The 15,903-nt window shown below is 48.9% G+C and overlaps 1 protein-coding gene across 10 annotated transcripts in view; it reads left to right on the top strand.

The window, feature by feature from the left end:
• Positions 1-13,003, top strand: part of LOC140719429 (myosin phosphatase Rho-interacting protein-like) — a 290,247-nt gene extending 277,244 nt beyond the window's left edge. For all 10 annotated transcript variants that reach the window (XM_073034091.1, XM_073034087.1, XM_073034090.1 and 7 more), the window contains 3 exons: positions 7,889-7,975; positions 8,065-8,228; positions 10,178-13,003. In XM_073034091.1, the coding sequence (XP_072890192.1) occupies positions 7,889-7,975; positions 8,065-8,226 (249 nt within the window). In that variant the 3' untranslated portion in view covers positions 8,227-8,228; positions 10,178-13,003. The remainder of the gene's footprint in view (positions 1-7,888; positions 7,976-8,064; positions 8,229-10,177) is intronic.
• The last annotated feature ends 2,900 nt before the right edge of the window (positions 13,004-15,903 follow it).

Genomic DNA, 15,903 nt, shown 5'->3' with positions numbered 1-15,903 from the left:
AAGGATCTGCATTATATATTTCAAGTCAGGATGGCGCGCAAGTTGGAGGGGAAACCTGTCGGTGGTGGTGCTCCCAGGCACCTACAGTTCATCCTGTTTAGAGATCATACTTCATGGGGGCAGTGTTGCATGATACTACAATCTTAAAGTCGATCAGCTCTGGATAATCTTCAGACCAAGGTATTCCATGGGGAGTGACCTGGGGAAGACCGGCCTGTGCTGACCAGTTAATACAGTGACCCTCAGCTTCTGGTAATCTCTTCCCCGCTGTGCCAGTCTGTGTGGCAGATAGCCCAGCAGTCCTTTGCTGGCCAATGGTGGCCTTGGCTTGGCACTTGATCCCAGATCAGAATTGATCTGATTCGTCTCTTAGCTAAACCTGGGCGACCGAGATGTATCGAACGTCAAGTATGAAACAGAAGTCACCCTTGGATCAGAAGCTTTCAATTATCAACACACACTGCTGTTTTTCATTATTCTTGACTTTGGAAGGCTAATTACAAATATACATTCTAAATTTGATTCCTATGGCCAGGCAGGCTACTGACATGACATCATTGAACGTACTGAGTTGGGCCTTGTGTCTTTATTACTGTCAGTCTGACACCTCTCAGGCTGAATTATTACTGGACTGGGAGGCTCAAATCTTTTGCTATATCTCCTCACAAATATAGGACCAATGATGATTAAAGATACAAGTCTTGGGTTTATTCATATGTTAGTGAAAAATAAATGTTATGATTTTGATTGAAGTTTAATGGGGAGATTTAATTGCATAGTGCATGGAGTTCTCACCAGTCTCCGGATTTCTGCACTGTCATGAATTTGGCCCATCTCGATCTCCCAAAACCTACCCTCTATGTGGGCTTTCCCCCCTTCCACTTTTTATCTCATTAGCTTTGACGGAGATGGATATGGGCCAAGCAGAATTAGCTTGGTGGGTACTGTGGTCGGCATGAACAAGAGGGGCTGAAGGGCCTTTTTTAATGCCATATATCTCTATGACTGAACTTTCCACTCCCTTTTTAGCTGCAAATTGCAGCTGCCAACAACTTGGAATCGTTAGTAAAACAAGCTCCCTTCTCTTTCTTCAGCTGATCACCTTGTCGTTCTCTCTGGCTTTTGATCCTCTTGCACCTGAAAACTGTTTCCCTTGCTCTGAAATGGGGGGGGGGGTTCAGTCAGCCCTGAAGGTGCTTTAAACAGACAGGGGAGGTTGTCAGCCTTCTCCCTCTACCCCTGAACAACAGCGCTCTCCACCGCTGTCCCTGGCATCTTGCCGAGGCTGAGCATTGTAATCTCGCCAGGCTGCTAACACTGCTGAACCCACAGCTGCAGCCCTTATCGTTCACCAACACACAGCCTGGGCAAAATGGCAATGAGAGGACTTCCAGGGGCTGCTGGTCCTCCGAGAGAGCCAAATTCTTAGCTACTCCTGGGGCGGGCTGTTCCTGATGTGGCGGAGTTCACCAAGAGCTTCTCTATGGAAGGCAGTTTCTACAACAGTACATCGATAGAAAAGGCGCAGAATCGGAATCGCGCAGCGGTTACAGCTCGGAGCGATGCAGAGTTCAGAGTTCAATTCTGGGGCTGTTCTGTAAGGAGTTTCTGTACACCCTCCCCGTGGAATGCTGGGTTTCCCCCAGGTGCTTCCGTTTCCACCCACAGTCCAAAGACATACCGGGTAGGTTAATTATAAATTGTCCCGTGATTAGGGTAGGGTAAAATCGGGGTTGCGTGGCTCGAAGGGCTGACTCCGCGTGGAATCACTAAAGAAGTAAATAAGTACTCGGGTTTATTATCACTGACACGTCGTGAAATTTGTTTTGTGGCAACAGGGCAGTGCAATATATAAAAATCACTGTAAGTTACAGTAAGAACAATAAGTGGAAACAAGGAATGAGGAGGCAGTGTTGGGTTCGTGGACCGTTCCGAAATCTGACAGCCAAGGCAGAGGGGAAGAAGTTGTTCCTAGATGTTGAGTGTGTGTCATCAGGCTCCTGCACCACCTCTCTGATGGTAGTAATGAGAAGAGGGTGTGTGGTCCGTATGGTGGAGACCTTAATGGTGGTGCCACTTCCTTGACAGGCCGCCTTTTGAAGACGTCCTTGATAGTGGGGAGAGTTGTGCCCTTGATGGAGCTGGCTGTGTTTACAACCCTCTGCGGTTTCTATCGATTCTGCACTTTGGATGCTCCGTACCAGGCCTTACGCAACCGGTAAGAATGCTCTCCCTGTACCGTGGAGACATTCTGACTGGCTGCATCACCTTCTGGAGGCTACTGCACAGGATTGAAGTAAGCTGCAGTAAATTACTCAGCTCCATCATGGGAACATCTGTAGTATCCAAAACATCTTCGAGAAGCGGTGCCCCTCACACACCCTCTTCTCATTGTTACCATCGGGAAGGAGGTACAGGAGCCTGAAGGCTATTCCGGAACACCTCTGCCATCTGGTTTCTAAATGGACGTTGAACCCATGAACACTGCCTCACTACTTTTTTTAAAAAATTGTTTTTTGCACCACTTATTTGAATCTAACAATTTACCATACATATATACTTACTGTAATTCAGTTTTTTTCCTATATTTATAATCATATATTGCATTGAACTGCTGCCGCAAAGTTAACAAATTTGACGACGTGTGCCGGTGATATTAAACCTGATTCTGGTTCATCGTCAAGCAAACGGGACCAGCTCAAAGAGGTACCCTGGTCAGCATGGGCAAGTTGGCTGAAGATGACTGTATTATTTCATAATGGGTTATAACAAACTTCTTTAACACATACACACAACATCTGTGGAGTGACATTTAAGTTTTACATCCCAAAGAAACCCTTCAGGTTTACATCAAATGTACTCCTACCTTCCTTCATTGAAAATTTTTTAAAAATTGATGTTGGTGTAGCTGATAACTATTCGGGTATCTGTTGTTGGACATAAGGTACAAAGGACTAATGGGTGACTGGTGGTGATTGAATGACAGGAGAGCCTTGAGGGGCTGAATGGCCTTCTCATCTGTTTTCCATGTAACACCCTCCTGTCAAAGTGAAGTAGTGACCTGGTTTAGACATATGTACCCATGCTGTCCTCTTGACCATTCTTTCTGCTCACTGGCACGGCTAACGATCCTACGTTAAAGGCCATGACACCCAAGAATCCCCACAGGAAACACAAGGACTTCCAGCTGGGTAACGGTGTTAGCTGGCAATCCCAGTGTGTCGAGGTCAGGGGACCATGCATTTAACCATCACTGGATGATGTTAAACCGGCTCCTCCCGCGGGTATACGTAGTTGCCTAGGAACTGGGTCACAAGACACTGTTTGTCTTTAGCAGCTTCAGCTCAAGGCTGATGCGGTAAATCGTTTCCACACGAAAAATTGAGGGCCAGTGTCATAGGGAAGGCTGGATTAATTAGGACTTTATTCCCCGGAAGCATGGGAAAATGAGAAGAGCTTTCATAGAAACACACGCACGCACGCACACACACGCACACAAAATGCTGGAGGAACTTGGGGCAGGCAGCATCTGCAGAAATGAACGGACACTCGATGTTTCAGGCTGAGACCCTTCTTCAGGTCTGGAAGGAAGGGTTGGAAAAGTAAATGGCTGGAGGGGAAGGAATCTGAAATGAGAGGAGAGTGGGCCATGGAAGAAAGGGAAGGAGAGGCAATGGGGAGGTGAGAAGGGGTAACAGGCCAGAGTGGGGGAAAGGAGAAGAGGGAAAGGGGAGGGAATTTTTTTAACTGGAAGAAGAAATCAATGTTCATGCCATCAGGTTGAAGGCTACCCAGATGGAATATAAGGTGTTGTTCATCCACCCTGAGGTTGGCCTCATTTTGGGACAAGAGAAGGCAACAGATCAACATGTCAGAACGGGAATGGGAATTAAAATGTTTGGCCATTGGGAAGTTCCACTTCTGGCGGATGGAGCAGAGGTGCTCGACAAAGCGGTCCCCAGTCGATGACGGGTCTCGCCGGTGTAGTGGAGGCCACATCGGGAGCACCCGACACAGTAGACAACCCCAGCAGATTCACGGGTGAAGTGTTGCCTCACCTGGAAGGACTGTTTGTGGCCCTAATTGGTGGTAAAGGAGGAGGTGGGTGGGCAGGTGTAGCTCTTTGCCCTCCTGTAGGGAGGGATGAATGGACAATGGAATCACGAAAGGAGCAATCCCTGGGGAAAACAGAGAGTTGGGAAAGGTAAAGATATAGAAAACATAGAAACCCTACAGCTCAATACAGGGCCTTCACCCACACAGTTGTGCCCAACATGTCCCTACCTTAGAATTTACTAGACTTCCCCATAGCCCTCTATTTTTTTAAGCTCCATGTACCTATCCAAAAGTCTCTTAAAAGACCCTATTGTATCCACCTCCACCACCGTTGTCAGCAGCCCATTCCACGCACTCACCACTCTCTGAGTAAAAAACTTACCCCTAACATCTCCTCTGTACCTACTCCCCAGCACCTTAAACCTGTGTCCTCTTGTGGCAACCATTTCAGCCCTGGGAAAAAGCCTCTGACTATCCACACAATCAATGCCTCTCATCATCTTGTACACCTCTATCAGGTCACCTCTCATCCTCCGTTGCTCCAAGGAGAAAAGGCCAAGTTCACTCAACCTGTTTTCATAAGGCATGCTCCCCAATCCAGGCAATGTCCTTGTAAATCTCCTCTGCACCCTTTCTATGGCTTCCATATCCTACCTATAGTGAGGCAACCAGAACTGAGCTCAGTACTCCAAGTGGGGTCGGACCAGGGTCCTATAGAGCTATATGTTCTGTGGTGGGATCCCACTGAAGATGGTGGAGATTGTGGAGGATGATGTGTTGGATGTGGAGGCTCATGGGGTGGTAGGTGAGGACAAGAGCAACTCTGGCGCTGTTAAGGCGGTGGGAATGTGGGATCAGCATGATTTGATGGAGGTATACAAACTTATGAGGGGTACAGAAAGGGTTAATGCAGGCTTTTTCCTCTAAGGTTGGGTGAGATTAGAGCTAGAGGTCATGGGTTAAGAGGGAAAGGTGAAAGGTGAAATGCTTAAGGACGCTCTTCACTCAGAGAGTGGTGTGAGTCTGGAATGAGATGTCGAAGGAAGTGGTGGATGTGAAGGGCTGGTCAAAGGAACTAAACAGAGTAACAGTTCAACACAGACTAGATGGGCCAAAGGGCCTGTTTCTGCGCTGTAGTGCTCTATGAGTCTATACCCGGTGTTACATCTGACCAGCGCATACCTGCCCCGTCCCCGGTGCTGTTTTGGGGCTGTGTCCCGGTCTTGGGTTGGGTTTTGCTGGCCTCTCTGCAGAGCGAGCTGCGCTCTTGGTGGGCGGTGTTGGCCCGCTCATGGGTCACTGCACCAGCAGAGGTGTGAAATGCAGAGATCAGTGTATTCCTAACCTGTAGCTCAGCCTCACAACTCGGAGATATCTCGAGTATTAAAGATTCTCCCGCAGGGTCCCAGCCTCAAGTTCACTCCTTTATATCATCACAAGCTACACCTGCCCCTTAATGAGCTTCCAGCCAATAACTTACTCCCTATTTATCATGCCACATTTAACCCATTCAGCTCCTTCCATCTTGTACCTGACACTGGGGAATCCATCCTGTATATTAACCAAGTCATCAAGTCACTTTTTATTGTCATTTCAACCATAAACTGCTGGTACAGTACACAGTAAAAACAAAACAACGTTCCTCCAGGACCCTGGTGCTACATGAAACAACACAAAACTACACTAGACTATGTGAGATAGCACAAAAACTACACTCGACTACAGACCTGCACATGACTACATAAAGTACACAAAACAGTGCAGGGCAGTACAATAATTAATAAACAAGACAATAGGCACAGTAGAGGACAAATTACAATATAATAATAAATGATGCAGATGTCAGTCTAGACACTGAGTATTGAGGAGTCTGATGGCTTGGGGGAAGAAACTTTGGCACGGTCTGGTCGTGAGAGCCCAAATCCTTCGGTACCTTTTGCCAGACGGCAGGAGGGAGAAGAGTTTGTGTGAGGGGTGCGTGGGGTCCTTCACAATGCTGTTTGCTTTGTAGGTGCAGCGTGTAATGTAAATGTCTGTAATGGTGGGAAGAGAGACCCCAATGATCTTCTCAGCTGACCTCACTATCCGCTGCAGGGTCTTGCGATCCAAGATGGTGCAATTCCCGAACCAGGCAGTGATGCAGCTGCTCAGGATGCTCTCAATACAATCCCTGTAGAACGTGGTGAGGATGGGGGGTGGGAGATGGACCAACCAGCAACCTGCAGCAGGAACTCAGCAGGTCAAGCCCCATCTCTGCTGGGGAAAATACTTATTTGCAGAATGGCCCTCCTGGCCCTTTGAGCCACTCTGCTCAGCAATCCCCTGATTTAACCCTCGCCTAATCACGAGACAGTTTACAATGAGCAATTAACGTACCAACCGGTACGCCTTTGGACTGTGGGAGCAAACCGGAGCACCCGGAGAAAAGCCACACGGTCACGGGGAGAACGTACAAACTTCTTACAGATTGAGCCCGGGTCGCTGGTACTGTAAAGCGTTGTTCTAACCACTACGCTACGGTGTTTTCCACAGATACTACTCGACCTGCAGAGCTCTTCCACCAGCCTGTGTGTTGCCCCCGGATTCCTGCATCCGCAGTCTCTTGTGTCTGTATAGTCTATAAACCATCTGAGCGCCCTGTGGAGGGGAGGGGAGGTAATGATGCCTTTTCGGCCCTAATCTGTGAGTTTCTCCTGGAATTACTCCTGTGGAAGAGGTTAACCTTCACGATGAACAGTTCAAGGTTAACACTGGGCCTCTCTCATATCAGAGCGTAGGACAGAGACAGCCCTTGCACAATCAGAGTTCTACCTGTTAAACCATCCAAGCACTCAATTGTTGAATCCCAGTTCTCTCTCGTTCAACAAAGCAGCCAAGTGGCACGACTGGTCGAGCCGTTGCCTCACGGCCCCAGTGGCTCGGGTTGAAATCTGACCTCCGGCGCTGATAGGTATGGAGTCCACACGTTCTCCCTGTGGCCTTGTGACTTTCCTCCCAAATGCTGTTTGGTGGGTTAATTTGCCCCGAGTATGTAGGTGAGTGGTATAATCTGGGGAGAGAGGGGGAACGGGGGAGGTGAGTGAATGGGAATGGGCGGAGGATAAAATGGGACTGGGGTATACAATTAGTATGGGCTTGATGGACTGAAGGGCCTGTTTCTGTGCTGCCAGAGCGGACGATATTCTGTGGCTTCTGAAAGTAACACTTAATGGCGCCAGAGACCCGGGTTCATTTCCCGCTGTAGTGAGTTTGCACATTCTCCACATGACCGCGTGGGTTTCCTCCTGGTGCTCCAGTTTCCTCCCACATTCCTAAGGTGTACGGGTTAGGGTTAGTAAGTTGTGGGCGTGTAATTTTGGCGCCAGAAGCGTGGTGACGCTTGCGGGCTGCCCCCAGCACGCCCTCGGACTGTGTCAGTCTGTGATGAAGGGTCTCGGCCTGAAACGTCAACTCGTTACTCTTTTCCATAGAGGCTGCCTGGCCTGCTGAGCTCCTCCAGCATTCTGTGTGCCTTCGCGCATTTCACTTATGCTTTTCAATGTTCTGATGCACGTGTGGCAAATTAAGTTAATTTTTTCCTTTACTCAGTAGTAACAACTTCTAGCCAAACCATTCACAGAGCAAAGATCAAAATTTAACGTGATTTACTTCCAGCCTCTCTAACTTGCTCCATGGTCAATGTTATCCTACAAAAGTGAATCCCTTGAATGGATTGAAGCAACTCTGTCCTGGGCATTTATTGCTCTGCCTTGTTGCCAGCATGTTTTTGGGCATGTTGTGTTTGGGACTGGAGGCTGGTGGTGAGCTCACTGCACTCTCTCTCTGTCCTCAGATGTTGCTGCGGGTGAAGGAGAACGAAGTGCAGAATCTCAGGAAGGAAACGCTGTGCCTACGCGATGAGCTTCAGACCATGCAGTGGGTGAGTGTCTCTCATATGCCTCAGCGCTCTCGCGGTCCTCCAACCGCCCGTCTGCCCGCCGTAACTTTGCTCGTGAACTCTTTCTGCAGGACAAAAAGTACGCCACGGACAGGTACAACGATATTTTCGTGGAATTGAGCGTCATGAAGGTGAGAACGGAGCGCGAGTTATGCCAGGTGAAAGAGCAGTTGAAGCTGGCACTGTCCGCACTGAAAGAGAAAGAATCTTTACAGGACAGCGGCGCGAAATAACGGTGAGTGCACGTGCCCCGAGGTCTGGTGAGAGCTGTGTGTACTGACACTGGTGTTCGGCTTCATACCACCTCACCTTTATCTTCCTCATCTCCCCTCCCTGCCAGTAACCGCCTCTGGGGCCTTCCTGCAGTTCTGAACTCTTCCATTCACCTGTGTCAATGGAGGTTGCCGAGGTCCTTAACGCTAGAATTGCCCCCTCTAAACTCCTTCCCTCGAGATGGTCCACAGTCACAGAGAGAGACTCAAACAGGTCTTGTGCCCTTTGAGTTTGCGCCAACCAGCAGGTACTGGCTATTTCTCACTTATCTTCTCGGACAGAGGTGCCATCTGTTCTTCTACCTGCGCAGTGCTTGGTCAATTTAAGCATTGGCCTAAGCGTCAGGTACAGAGTCGAGGGTCGGGCTGATTCCACCCGCTCTGCTGCGAGTGTTTGTCCCTTTCTCCGCAGCACCAAGCCTGTGAACTGATCCGGCTGCTGTGGCGCTTCTGCCCCGCTGGTGTGGTGAACTGGAGACTGAGGCTTCGGGCCTACTCCGGCTGCTCCGGGAGTGGATCTGGGACTCGGTCTGGTTCGGGATGCTGTGGGCTTGCTTCTGTTGTTTGTGTGATGCGTGCTTTCTTTCTCTCCCTTTTTGGTCTTGTTTTTAATCGGGTTATTCGAGTTTCTTGCTTCGTGGCTGCTTGTAAGCAGGCAAATCTCAAGGTGTGTAATTTATCCATTCTTTGATAATAAATGCCCTTTGAATCTTTGAATCTCTGTGGCTAGAACGTACAGCTGAAAATGAAGCAGATGATTTCATGATGAGATGTTATTTCTATACTCCAGTGCATTGTGTGGCTGCTATGGGCAACCAGCCTGTATGACAATAATCCCACAGGGGCAAAGCGGGCAAAACCAGCATTTATCAACATCGCTAATTGCCATTGGGATGGTGACGGTGAATTGCATTCATGAACCACTGCAGTCCCCCTGGAAAAGGTAGTCCCGCAGTGCCACTGGGGAGGGAATTCCTGGGTTTTTACCCAGTAAAGAAATCATGTTATATTTCAATTCCATTCCATTTTAATTGTCATTCAACCATATATGAATGCGGCCAAACGAGACAGTGTTATGATGGAATCAAGGTACAAAAACACACTGCCAACAGTCACAAGCAAGAACACCTTCACGGTATGAAAGAGTTCTGATGCCTCCCCTTACCACCAACCCCACCCCCCCCGGCACTACAGCTTGAGGCCCAGTCCTTGCCCCGTCACTCGCTTGGCAACACTACAGATTGAGGCCCAGTCCTTGCCCCGTCACTCGCTTGGCAACACTACAGATTGAGGCCCAGTCCTTGCCCCGTCACCCGCTTGGCAACACTGCAGCTTGAGGCCCAGTCCTTGCCCCGTCACCCGCTTGGCAACACTACAGCTTGAGGCCCAGTCCTTGCCCCGTCACTCGCTTGGCAACACTACAGCTTGAGGCCCAGTCCTTGCCCCGTCACTCGCTTGGCAACACTACAGCTTGAGGCCCAGTCCTTGCCCCGTCACCCGCTTGGCAACACTACAGATTGAGGCCCAGTCCTTGCCCCGTCACCCGCTTGGCAACACTACAGCTTGAGGCCCAGTCCTTGCACATGCAAGCACATATAGAATATTAGTGAAAACAAAACCAGACAAATATATATGTACGTAGTCCAGACCCCCTCATTTCATTTGAGATATTCAGTTGACCACAACTGCGCTATACTCCCTCCCCCCCCGTGGAGCGCATCAGCTCAGATGCCCCTCCCCAGTAGCTGATGATGGTGGTTTCACCTGCTGCCCCTGTGGTAGTTAGGATTGTGCCTTTGGTAGGAAAGGTCAGTGCTTTGGCAGGTTTCTGTGGGCTTGTGGAGAGGGTAAACAGGGTTGTGATTGAATGCTGGTTTGACTCACCCCTCTGTTCCGCTCTGGCCTCTTGCAGGCTCCCCCTTGGCCTTGCCACAGAGGAAGAGACCCAGCGATCAAGCCCTCAGTCCCGACCGGAGGTTCGGAATTTCCTGTGGATGCGGAGGTGCCGGGAAGACTCGCTCCGTGCCTTTCTTCTGGTCCTACTGTTTAATAATGGCTCCCAATGTCGAAATTGCTGTGAAATTAAAACTGAATATATATATATATATATTATGTATACACACCGGATAGCAGTTGTCACCTGTTCCGTTCAACCCCTCAATCTCACCTTCATCCATCCTAACCCCTTGCACAGTTGCTGTGGTAGCCTGCAACCACTAGGCATCGGCCTACTTTTCCAATGCGTCCGAGTCGGCGGCTGTTAAAACCGCAGTGTCTCTGTGCTGGGATGCCCCCCTCCAGCCTCTTGGCTTTGTACTGGAAGGCACACCATAGCCGGTTCCAGCGTCCAGGGTGGCCAACTCGAGCTGGGGCTGTCCCCGGAGCCTCTTGTCCCTCGTTCCGCCCAGCCCGCCTCCCCACCCGCGGAGCAGCCACTGGGAATGGTCGTGGACCGCTGGGGTCGTGTGTGCACGCTGACCCACCACCATGCTCTGGAGAGGGAATCAGGAGAGTTCTACCTGTGCGGTGGGAATTCACCCTCCCTGCCGTACGGATTTCTTGAACTTGTCGGTTCAAAAGACTTTGTCCCTCCCCCCCCCCCCCAGCTTTTTACAACTGTCAGCATTGAACTTTAATGCCCTGAAATCTTCCTCCCAGCGATCCTCAGGGCAACTTCCAGGGAGTGAACCAGCCTTCTCCTGGAAATCCCGGGATGGAGCAGGCGGTTGGTGACCCGAGCTGGGAATTAGCTCCATTTAAGCAGGGTGTTCGGGGTGGGGGGGTTTCATTCAGGAGCCGCCTCTGCCCTCCTCGACTATCCAAGCCAAGCGACAAGTGGCTGAGTAAGAAAGGAAGTGTATTATTATGTTAGGTGCTGTGCCAGAGTCCAGCTCAGTCTGTACCCTGCGTGGACAGATGCACGCGATTTTTTTTCAGAAGCTCCCTCCGCCCAGCAGGTTTTACAAAGGCATTCACTCCATCAAGCCTATTCAACCATTCAGTTTGATCCTTAGGATGAGGCGGGAGGAGAATCCCCGCTCTCCCATCTCAGTTTTCAAAATCCTTGATGCACATATCCAATGGGACATGGAAGGGTAGGGTATAAGGACACCCAGGGGTGGGGCAGACCTGCCACAGGGTATCTAAACACAACGACTAAAGACCACTTAGGAACTTCCCTCTACCTTCCTCTCCCCGGTTTCCTTACAGATATGCCATAAGACACCAGAGCAGAATTAGGCCATTCGGCCCATTCAATCTGCTCCACCATTGGATCACGGCTGATTTATTTTCCCTCTCAACCCCAATCTCCTGCCTTCTCCCCATAACCTTTGACACCCTTACACTGCTTTCAATGTACCCAGTGACTTGGCCTCCACAGCCATTGGTAGCAATGAATTCCACAGATTCATCACCCTCTGGCTAAAGAAATTCCTCCTCATCTTTGTTCTTAGAACCATAGAACATTACAGCACAGAAACAGGCCTTTTGGCCCTTCTTGGATTCACCACTTCATCTGGCAGCTCATTCCACACTCCCACCACTCTCTGCGTGAAGAAGCCCCCCCCAATGTTCCCTTTAAACTTTTCCCCCTTTTCCTATGCTCCAGGGAATAAAGTCCTAACCTATTCAACCTTTCTTGTAACTCAGTTTCTCAAGTCCCAGCAACATCCTTGTAAACCTCTGCACTCTTTCAACCTTATTAATATCCTTCCAGTAATTAGGTGACCAAAACTGCACACAATACTCCAAATTTGGCCTCACCAATGTCTTACACAACCTCACCATTACATTCCAACTCTTATACTCAATACTTTGATTTATAAAGGCCAATGTACCAAAAGCTCTCTTTACAACCCTATCTACTTGTCATGCCACTTTTAGGGAATTATGTATCTGTACTCCCAGATCCCTCTGTTCTACTGTACTCCTCAGTGTCCTACCATTTACCCTATATGTTCTACCTTGGTTTGACTTTTTTAAGGAACGTCTTTCATTCTGATGCTGTGTCTTCTGGTTCTCAGCTCTCCCACTATCAGTACTCTTCAGAGATCGTCTGCCTGGTGTGAGTGGCCACATAACCAAGGACTTGTTATTTGCTCATTCAACCGTCCACCACCTGCTCCCATGGCTTCATGTGACCCTGATTGGGGGGGGGGGGGGGCAGTAGTGCTACACTTTCCCCAAGGGTGACCTGTGGGCTAGAGGAGGGAGAAAATGCCTCACACCTCCTTTGGTAGAGACGTAACTCCACCCTGCCGCTCATGAAGCATCCCAGTGAGGGTTTAAAACTCTGAGGCAGCATATTATCATAATGACCTACCCCCTGGCCTTCGGCTGGTTCCTCTGACAGAAACGCCTCGTGTTTGCAAAATTACCAGCTCTCCCTGGACAGGAATGCCTTCTTTGTGAATCTTAGGGTGGCCAGCTGTCAGTGAGGAACTCCAACGACACCCCCATCCCATGGATTTTGAAGTCTTGGACTCCACATTGCCTGTTACATTTCTAAATGCACCCCCAATATTGCCTATTGCATCCATGGTCCCGCAGGTTACAGATCAAGATGGAAGGTACCCTCATTGCAATAAGTCACAGCAGTGTGGCCTGGAGTGTGAAGCACTGGAGTGGCTGATAATGTATCAAAGAAGCTACTGTGATATGAAGCAAGTGTAATATTCTAAAGAGTATTTTCATTGTAGATTAGCATATAAAATAAATTTGTTAAATATGAGTGAAACCTCGTGTGTGGCCAGTTTGTGTGTCAGTAGCTGAGGCTGTGAATGGAATCGCGCCTCAGCCCATTGTACCCCCAGCTCCATTACCCTCGATCATTTTCACTGCTAGAGCCTCTCTCTCCCCTCTCCCCACTCTCCTCTCTGTCCCCTCTCCCCACTCTCCTCTCTGTCCCCTCTCCCCACTCTCCTCTCTCTGTCCCCTCTCCCCACTCTCCTCTCTCTCCCCTCTCCCCACTCTCCTCTCTCTCCCCTCTCCCCACTCTCCTCTCTCTCCCCTCTCCCCACTCTCTCTCTCTGTCCCCTCTCCCCACTCTCCTCTCTCTGTCCCCTCTCCCCACTCTCCTCTCTCTCCCCTCTCCCCACTCTCCTCTCTCTCCCCTCTCCCCACTCTCCTCTCTCTCCCCTCTCCCCACTCTCCTCTCTCTCCCCTCTCCCCACTCTCTCTCTCTGTCCCCTCTCCCCACTCTCCTCTCTGTCCCCTCTCCCCACTCTCTCTCTCTGTCCCCTCTCCCCACTCTCTCTCTCTCTGTCCCCTCTCCCCACTCTCCTCTCTGTCCCCTCTCCCCACTCTCTCTCTCTCTGTCCCCTCTCCCCACTCTCCTCTCTGTCCCCTCTCCCCACTCTCTCTCTCTGTCCCCTCTCCCCACTCTCCTCTCTCCCCCCTCTCCCCACTCTCCTCTCTGTCCCCTCTCCCTCTCCCTCTCTCTCAGGGAAGGAAAATCTGCGGCACCCAGGGGGAGAGCATTACGAAGGAGCATAGCTCATCAGAAGGAATTTCTTCTCAATTATTCTCGTATTTCCTTACGACCAGGAAAGAAGCCATTTGGCCCTTCAAGTGTGCGTCGGTTTATACAGCATCCCACAAGAGTACAAGGAAATCGGAACAGGAGTTGTCAAAGTTCAAAGTAAATTTTATTATTAAAGTACGTATACATCACCACATACAACCCTGAGTTTTATTTTCCTGCGGGCATACTCATATTCTATATATATATATATATATATATATATATATATATATACATAGAATAGTAACTATAACAGGGTCAATGAAAGATCAACCAGAATACAGAAGATAACAATTAGATAAATAGATAGCAATAAATAACAAGATCATGAAGTAACAAGATAGAGTCTTTAAAGTGATCTCCATGGCTGTGCCCTACAGCCTTGAATTCCTCAATCTTTTAAAAATGTTTCTACCTCCCAGTGATCCAACCTCCACATCCCCCCGACGCAAGGAAGTTCCTCTGCTCCTCAACATTAACTGACTCCCCCATATTGTAACTATGTCCCCTCATTGGAAACTCTCATGATGAATTGACTTTATTACTCACATCCTTCATATACATGAGTAAAAATCTTTATGTTACATCTCCTTCTAAATGTGCAATTTATAGTAATTTATAATAAATAGTGTGTACAACAGGACAGTCAGTATAACATAGAAATACATTTGTGTCAGCGTGAATTAATCATTCTGATGGCCTGGTGGAAGAAGCTGTCCTGGAGCCTGTTGGTCCTGGCTTTTATGTTGCGGTACTGTTTCCCGGGTGGTAGCAGCTGGAACAGTTTGTGGTTTGTGATGAATTCTTCATTCCTCAGTTCATCTCACCATATCCCTTGCATCTTATGTGTTCACCTGCACTGAATTTTCTCCGTAGCTGCTACAGAATAGTCTGCATTCTGTTTTCTTTTTGCTACCTGGATGTACTCACCAACTGTGATGGCATGATCCGTCTGGATGGAGTACAGACAAAAGCTTTTCACTCTGTCTCCGTGCATTTGACAAGAATAGACCATTATTCCAATGTTGTATCTTGACACAAGCACTACTTTCACAAACACTTTTATACAGAGCAGAGGGACCGGGAAATACAGGTCTGTAATTCATTGAAAGTGGTGTCACAGGTGATAGGGTCATAAATGTATTTGTCAGCAAGGTCGAAACTCCAAAAGATCAATGCTTCTTTGCGAAATCCCTCTCATACCAGGGACACCATGGGTCCCATTCTAACACACATTAAGACTATAAGATATAGGAGCAAAATTAGGCCATTTGGCCCATCAAATCTGTTCTGCCATTTCATTATGGCTGATCCATTTTCTCTCTCAGCCCCAATCCCCTGTCTTCTCTCTTTATCCCTTCACACCCTGACCAATCAAGAATCCAACAACCTCTGCCTTAAATATACGTATCAACTCGGCCTCCACAGCTGCCTGTGGCAAAGAATTCCACAGATTCACCACCCTCTCTGTGTTATTCCATACATCCCTCAACTCCACCGGCCCCCCCCCCCCGCCCCCAATTCTAGTACTAGCTGCCTACAGCAATGACAATTTACAGTGGCCAGTTAACCTACCAGTCCAAGTGTGTTTGAGACATGGGAAGAGACCAGAGCACCAGGGGAAACCAGGTTCACGGTGAACTACAGTAGAGGAACAGGACCCTCGGTCCATCTTGTCTGTACTGAACTCTTATTCTGCACCTGGACCATACCCCTCTCATCCAGTTACCTATCCATTAAATGTGGAAACAGAGCCCATATTCACCACTTGTGCTGACGGCTCATTCCACCCTCTGAGTGAAGAAGCTGCCCCTCATGTTCCCCTTAAACATTCCACCTTTCATCCCCAACCTCAGACCTCTAGTTCTAGTCTCACCAAACCTCAGTGGAAGAAGCAGCTTGCATTTACCCTGTCTATACCCCTCATAATTTTATTTACCTCTATCAAATATAGGGAAAGGTTAATAAAGACCTGACCTTTTCAACCTTTCCCTGTAAGTCAGGGGCTCAAGTCCTGGCAAAATCCTTGTAAATTTTCTCTGCACTCTTTCAGTCTTCTCTTTCCTGGAGGTAGGTGACCAGAACTGCTCGCACTACTCCAAATTCAGCCTCAC

This window comes from Hemitrygon akajei, chromosome 31, assembly GCF_048418815.1.
Source record: "Hemitrygon akajei chromosome 31, sHemAka1.3, whole genome shotgun sequence".
NCBI lineage: Eukaryota > Metazoa > Chordata > Chondrichthyes > Myliobatiformes > Dasyatidae > Hemitrygon > Hemitrygon akajei.
Note: the sequence above shows the minus strand (reverse complement) of the source record. Positions and strands in the feature narration are given on the sequence as shown.